Raw genomic sequence first — 7,141 nt, 5'->3', positions numbered from 1 at the left:
TTGTCTCTTAAGGGAACTCACATCCTCCTTTGTAAAGTATCTGAGGGTGAAATCCCTCTGAGACAGCTGGAAGGTTCTCTTCAGATACTGCTTGTTGTCTTTGCCCTTCTTCCAGAGTGTGGATTCAAACAGATCTAGAGCACATAGATCAGGAAAACCATTGAACATCCAGCTTTTTGCTTCAATGACATAGAAATATACACCCTGTAAAATAAAGGATGCTGCTGTATCTAATAAGACCTGCTGCAGTCACTCTGTCTGCACTGAGGAAGGTTGACTCACCTCAGCATGCTGGAGGCATAACTAAGTAAGTCTGACCACCTAATCTGCACAATAATTGGTGATTGAACTTTTTATTACGGCTTTATCTTATTCTAAGACATAAAAACGTGAATTGAATAATTTAATTACACGTCCACCTCTCAAAGTGGGACTAGAGCAACAGAGAGAGAAATGCAGACGGACGAATCGTTGTTCCATAAAGTCCAAATGTTCTGACCTTTCATTCAAAGCTAGAAGGAAAATGGAGAACTGGGAATAAATTGACCTCTGAGCTGATTGGTTTGGCAAAAACGCTGTTCTAGCTCCATTTTAGAGACGTAAACAGCGTTGAAACGTCGTCTTCTAAAAACAACCAAGTACTACGTGACTAACTGACTTCTTAATAATAATTTATCTCACATTGGAGAAATTTATCTCTGCATTTAAACTCCCCTAAATGTTAAACTCCTTCTTGCTCGATGATGTAATAAAGAACTGCCAGAACTAGTAGAAGCATTCCGGAACATTCAGCCTGAACGCTTCTCAGATCTCCAACCTTTGGCCGAACTTTCCTTCTGCTCCTGGAAAGGTTCAACAGTTACCTTGATTGTAAGTTTGCAGAAAGTCGTTTCTTTCTCCAGTGAACTCCCTTCTTTCATACTTTGCACGGATCCATTGGTCCTTCAGAACACTGAAGCAAAGCAAAAACATTTCCATTTGCTTTCACCAGGATTTACACAATCATTAACTCCATGTTTGTGTCCAATCACCAAATTATTCTCCTCTGCCGTTCATTAAAAGGACGGATGAGTCCCACCACCTATGCTAACACTACCTATGCTAACACCACCTATGCTAACACCGCCTATGCTAACACCGCCTATGCTAACACCGCCTATGCTAACACCACCTATGCTAACACTACCTATGCTAACACCACCTATGCTAACACCACCTATGCTAACACCGCCTATGCTAACACCAACTATGCTAACACTACCTATGCTAACACCACCTATGCTAACACCACCTATGCTTACACCACCTATGCTAACACCACCTATGCTAACACCACCTATGCTAACACCACCTATGCTTACACCACCTATGCTAACACTACCTATGTTAACACCGCCTATGCTAACACCAACTATGCTAACACTACCTATGCTAACACCACCTATGCTAACACCACCTATGCTAACACCAACTATGCTAACACTACCTATGCTAACACCACCTATGCTAACACCACCTATGCTTACACCACCTATGCTAACACCACCTATGCTAACACCACCTATGCTAACACTACCTATGCTAACACCACCTATGCTAACACCACCTATGCTAACACCGCCTATGCTAACACCAACTATGCTAACACTACCTATGCTAACACCACCTATGCTAACACCACCTATGCTTACACCACCTATGCTAACACTACCTATGCTAACACCACCTATGCTAACACCACCTATGCTAACACTACCTATGCTTACACCACCTATGCTAACACCACCTATGCTAACACCACCTATGCTAACACTACCTATGCTTACACCACCTATGCTAACACCACCTATGCTAACACCACCTATGCTAACACCACCTATGCTTACACCACCTATGCTAACACTACCTATGCTTACACCACCTATGCTAACACTACCTATGCTAACACCACCTATGCTTACACCACCTATGCTTACACCACCTATGCTAACACCACCTATGCTAACCCTAACCACTGCAACTAATGTAAATTTAAGCTAGTAATTTTTTCTTAAAATTAGTTCATTTTTATTGAATTGAGGAGGTAAGTGAGACACTTTGAATGGAACAATTTACATTTAAATTAAGAAAAAACTGTTGCAAAAATCATCTTATCTGCCAGCTCACATTAAGGGTAAATACGCTTAATTTAAGAAATGTTTACTTATTTCTAGATCAGTTTTCCAGTGTGAGGTCAAATAAAAAAGGTGAAATAAAAACTCACATGCAGTCGTGATGCCGCGGCCTGTAATAGAAGGACGGGACACACTTCTCAAAAACAGCTTTGGCAGCAGTATTTCCCATCTGTTGCATGAACTGAAACCACAGAATGACGGGTTTTAGGAGGACAGCGCATGTTTTTCAGCTTCCTTCCCATTTTTAAACCAAACTTTTAGAAATCTGTGTTTATTGAATAGTTGCTGCAGGTTAGAGGTGGATTATCACTTATTTCCAATTAGCTGAACTCCTGGACAGTAAAATGTTTCACCTGAAAGGAGAATTACAGTTTTGGGTCAAATGTTAGAACTTCAAAAACGTTTCAGTATTTATCAAGAACTCCTTTGCGGTCCTAAGTTGCTACCATGGTAACCTGCACACAGGGGTTAGTAAAGGAGTGTGATAATAAGCAAACTGAGGTTCTTCAAAAATATTCTTCCAACTGTGAAAACAATAAATCTATAACAGATCACTTTATAATAAGACTTTTAGGCCAAATATGAAGCAAATAATTCTAAAGTTGATGCAACAAATCAGAGAGTTTCGTTTAATGAAAATGTGTTGCATGCGAACTGAAACAACAAACAAACAAGGAAGCATCATTTGAATCAATGAGAAATGAAGCAAAGTTCCCATCTCTACCTGAACTAAAGAGTCTTCCCAGTAATCCAGGCGTATGGATTTCACTCTGCTGACTGAGGGCAGGTTACGGTGCATCCCAGAACAGTTCAGGCACACAAACACGCCGAGCGTGTACGAGGCCCAGTCAGGCTCTGCGAGGGCGAACCAACATGTGGGAAGAATGAAAGGAAAAAAAACAGATCATTTTCTGTTCTACAGGTAGCGTGGCGGAGGCTTCCTTTCAAAGGGTTGGCCGATCGCTCTAAGAGGAACAATTAGGTCATAACGCAGCTACATAGAGTCCCTGCTTCCCTAAATCACACTCAAACGGGACCAAAGCAATAGAATCTGGGTTTTTAAACATTTGCCTCTAGCTGCTCTTTACTGTTATTAAATGAGAGCACTGAAACAAGGAATTAAAGAAATAAAGGTTTTAAAAAGTCCAGATTTCCCCCTGCAGCTGAGGGCGTACTCACCAGGAGCAGCACAGTCAGCACACAGGTCGTTTCCCGCCTGCTGCACCAGATCCAGCAGGATTCGGTTGTTTCTTCCCTGACTGGCCATAGAGGAAAGCTGCCTGTTTCTACCAGCAGATTCAGCTACTAGGTATCAACTCCATGCTGGTTCCAGCTCTGCTCGGCGGCAGCTAGAAAACGCTGCTTCTTCTCACTGGGCCGGTATTTCCTCTTAGCAGGGCAGCATCATGAAGTTAATTGTTCTGCATACAAAACACAGACATCCAGAAATAACCGAGAAAGGAAGTGAAAGAAACGTCAGTCGGCCTCACAGTGACTGACTGACCGTATCAGCCCTCTGGCTCATATAAAAGGTTGGAGTTTGACTGGAATGGGGGAGTCCTTATCAGTCACTCTGTTACTCTATAACAGCTGGAGAAGCTGGCGGCTGACGGATACAGACTGTTTGACCAAACTCTGCTTGATCAGAGATAATGTTTAAGAGATTCATTGATTTTCATCCAAGACGAGGTTTGGATGTTTGGTGGAGCAAGACGTGAACCTGCAGGTTCCAGACTAGCACCTTTAGCACTGAGGGTGAAGCTGGGGAGGGATTGTTCACCAGGACAAAGGGAGGAAAAGTTTGGACAAACTTGGACAATAAACTATAGAGAATAAGGAAGCAGCCGATAGATGTTTGAGCAGAATGTGAACATAAAAGGTTAAGAGTTTCATTTTAAAGCCACTAAACTGAGAAGAGCAGAGATGTCGTCTTTCTCATCCCTGAAGAGGTTTAACCTTTTAGTAACTTTACTGTTTCTTCTAAACACATTTAGGGGGTGAGCCTCATTGAAAACGCAATTCTATTCAGTTTATTTCTATAGCTCCAATTCACATCATGTCATCTCAGGTCACTTTCCAGTTCACCAGATCATCCAGTCAGATTGATTCAAAGTTTTCTATCTAAGGAAAACCAGCTGATTGCATCGACTCATTGACTCTTCAGCAATCCCTCACACTAAGCATGCTTGTAGCGACAGTGGAGAGGAAAAACTCCCTTTGAACAGGAAGAAACCTCCAGCAGAACCAGGCTCAGTGTGAGCGGCCATCTGCTGAGGAAATCTTTATTGTGAACTTAAAATTAGAAACTTCATGTTCAAGGTTTAAAACCTGGAGTCAAAGTTCTAAAAATCTAAAACTATTTTGCTGAGAGGGGAAGAAGAGGCGTCCGTTCGCCCTGAAGAATATTCTAATGCTGGAACTGGTCGCCTACTGGATCTTAGCTCTAACCAGTTAGCAGGAATTATAGGAAAGCCTAAATATGGCGCTCGATGGCCCCGTTTCTTTTATTTAGGACAGCTAATTGAGCACATTTGGTGTTTGCTGCTCTCTAAAAAACTTCATGACAGAACAGAAACTTTCTTTGACTTCTTTACTTCTGGCAGGAAAGAAGAAATAAAAATCAGTTTTGCGTCATTGTTGAATCCAGTCATGTTGTTTTAATCCAAACCAGCAAAACTCCTGGAAATGATTTCAAACATGACATCATTTTTAACCCCTTAGTGTCAGATGTTGGCTTCCTGACCTCTGGGATCATAGATGGAGTCGATCGATCCATCCATCCATCCATCCATATATATATATAATATATTATATATATATATATATTATATATATATATAATAAAACGTTACAGAGACGGGTGACGTCAAGGGGCGTTTCTTCAGCAGAATGTGTCCATTTGGTTTATAATATTTTCAAATATAATCATAGTTTGTATAAAAAGGCAAAGGACTTAGGGAATCACGATTTTTTTATTTTTTTATTTTTTTTTACTTTTATTTAATAAATTCAAAAAACACTTTCAGAAAAGCAGAAACCTACAACTGAACATATGCCATCCATAACCGCCTTATTGTTCTCCAGTAACTTTATCGAGGCATGAAAACTTTTAATATCGTTTTGGAATGCTTGAAAATGTGGATAAACTTTATAGAATCTGCATTTGTGGATAAAGAATTTTCCCATAATGAAAATATTATTACATAAAAATTCCACATTTTTATCATTAAAAGTAATGCCAAATTTAACTCCTTTATATTCAAAATTAGGAATCACATTTTTTGTAGATAACGATCATAAATCTTGTCCCAAAAATACGTAACCACACAACAATTGTAAAAAGGGTTAGGGTTTTAAAATGAACTTCTTTCATCTTTGGTAGGAAATGAGAAAAATCCTGTTCTGACCTTAAGAACTTCTATCTCTGAAAACACGTTTAAAGATAAGTTCCTCTTAACTGGGAGAGGAAAAATTGTGTTGTTTATGTGTTCTCTTATCATTTTGTTATTCATTTTGAGATCCGTAAAATCGTAATTATCTATAAGGAGAGTGGGAAAGATCAGTGTTACATCAGAATATTTAATCCTTCCTTTGACCAAATTCATCATGGTTGCCAGAATTGCCCTAATCAAAGATAGAAATTGTTTCCTTGGACAATCTAAATTATATTTTCTTTTAAATACTGTATAATCCAGAATATCACCGTTTGTGTCCATAAGATGTATAATGGCCCAGATACCCTTTTCCTCCCATTCTCTGTACTATAGACATTTTCTCTTATACAAAATAAATTTGTTATTCCAAATAATCCTATTATGTGGCGTAAAATTGTGTTCGTATAACATTTTCCAATACTTTAGAACTTGTGTGTGGTATTCTGATAATTTAATCGGTAATTTGACAGGATCAAAGTTACATCTTAAGAGAAATTATATTCCTCCATTTTTTTGAAAAAGTTGTGAAGGGAAACAAAACCATAAACTTGTTTCATTTTTAATTAAAGTCTGCAGCTATTTTAATTTTATTACAGCATCCATTACTTCAAAATCAAAAACATTTATTCCTCCTCTTTCTTCTGACTTTACTATGTTGTTCTTTCTGATCAGATGTCGTTTATTATTCCATATGAAATTGTAATGAATTTGATAAATGTTTTTTATCGTAGTATTTGTTATATTTAAGGTAAATGCTGGATAAATTAGTCTGGCTATCCCATCTGTTTTAGTTAATAATATTCTTCCAAAAATTGAAATGTTCCTTTGGAGCCAACTTTTAAATATTTGTTGATTTTTTTGTAAAATTGGTTGAATAATTGTTCTTTCATTATCAGTGTGGTCCTTGTTAATTATTACACCTAAATATTTGATCTTATTCTTTGCTTTGTTATTATGAATTAAAGTGGATTGATTATTTTGAATTGATTGATTGATTTCACATTTTTCCATTTTCAATTTTAGGCCTGAAGCTTTAGAGAGGAAATAAACTGCTTCTAAAGCCTCAGGTATTTGGTCAGCATTTTTAAGAACACCGCTGTATCGTCTGCTAACAGTGTAATATCAAAGTTTGTACCTGGGAAACTTAGTGGACTTATCTTGCTGTTATTTTTAATGTTTAATGCTAATAGTTCTGTTCCTATTATAAAAAGCAGTGGGCTAATCGGGTCGAATTCCTCTTTTTACATCAAATCTCCTGATATTTCCTGACTGAAGCAATTCCGAGCTTCTTATGTCTTTATATAATGTAGAACAATGTTTATATTTTTTTTCCAAAGCCAAATTGTTATAATGACTTTATTATGAAAGGGTTTCTATTTTATCAAATGCTTTAAGGAAATCTGAGAACAAAATGATTCCTTCATCTTCTATAAATTGTTTGTATCTATTTTTTTAATTAAAAGAGTATTTTCCTGGAAACTGATCGCATAACCAGTTTTATTTTGAAAATCCATGAGAAAAATATATTTCCGG

General features: G+C 37.8%; 1 protein-coding gene across 1 annotated transcript; it reads right to left on the bottom strand.

Moving 5' to 3' along the window:
- Positions 1-3: 3 nt before the first annotated feature.
- Positions 4-3,709, bottom strand: LOC119776775 (arf-GAP with dual PH domain-containing protein 1-like; the record flags this gene model as incomplete). The annotated part of the gene is made up of 5 exons (XM_038275366.1): positions 3,354-3,709; positions 2,899-3,029; positions 2,264-2,355; positions 864-952; positions 4-134 (listed from the first exon to the last, which is right to left on the bottom strand). Coding segments are annotated over exons 1-5 (531 nt in total), but the record flags the coding sequence as incomplete, so codon positions are not given.
- Between the last annotated feature and the right edge of the window lie 3,432 nt (positions 3,710-7,141).

The sequence above is a fragment of the Cyprinodon tularosa genome, unplaced genomic scaffold (assembly GCF_016077235.1).
Source record: "Cyprinodon tularosa strain WSP-4 unplaced genomic scaffold, ASM1607723v1 ctg955, whole genome shotgun sequence".
NCBI classification, from domain to species: domain Eukaryota; kingdom Metazoa; phylum Chordata; class Actinopteri; order Cyprinodontiformes; family Cyprinodontidae; genus Cyprinodon; species Cyprinodon tularosa.
This window is presented reverse-complemented; position numbering and strand designations above follow the sequence as displayed.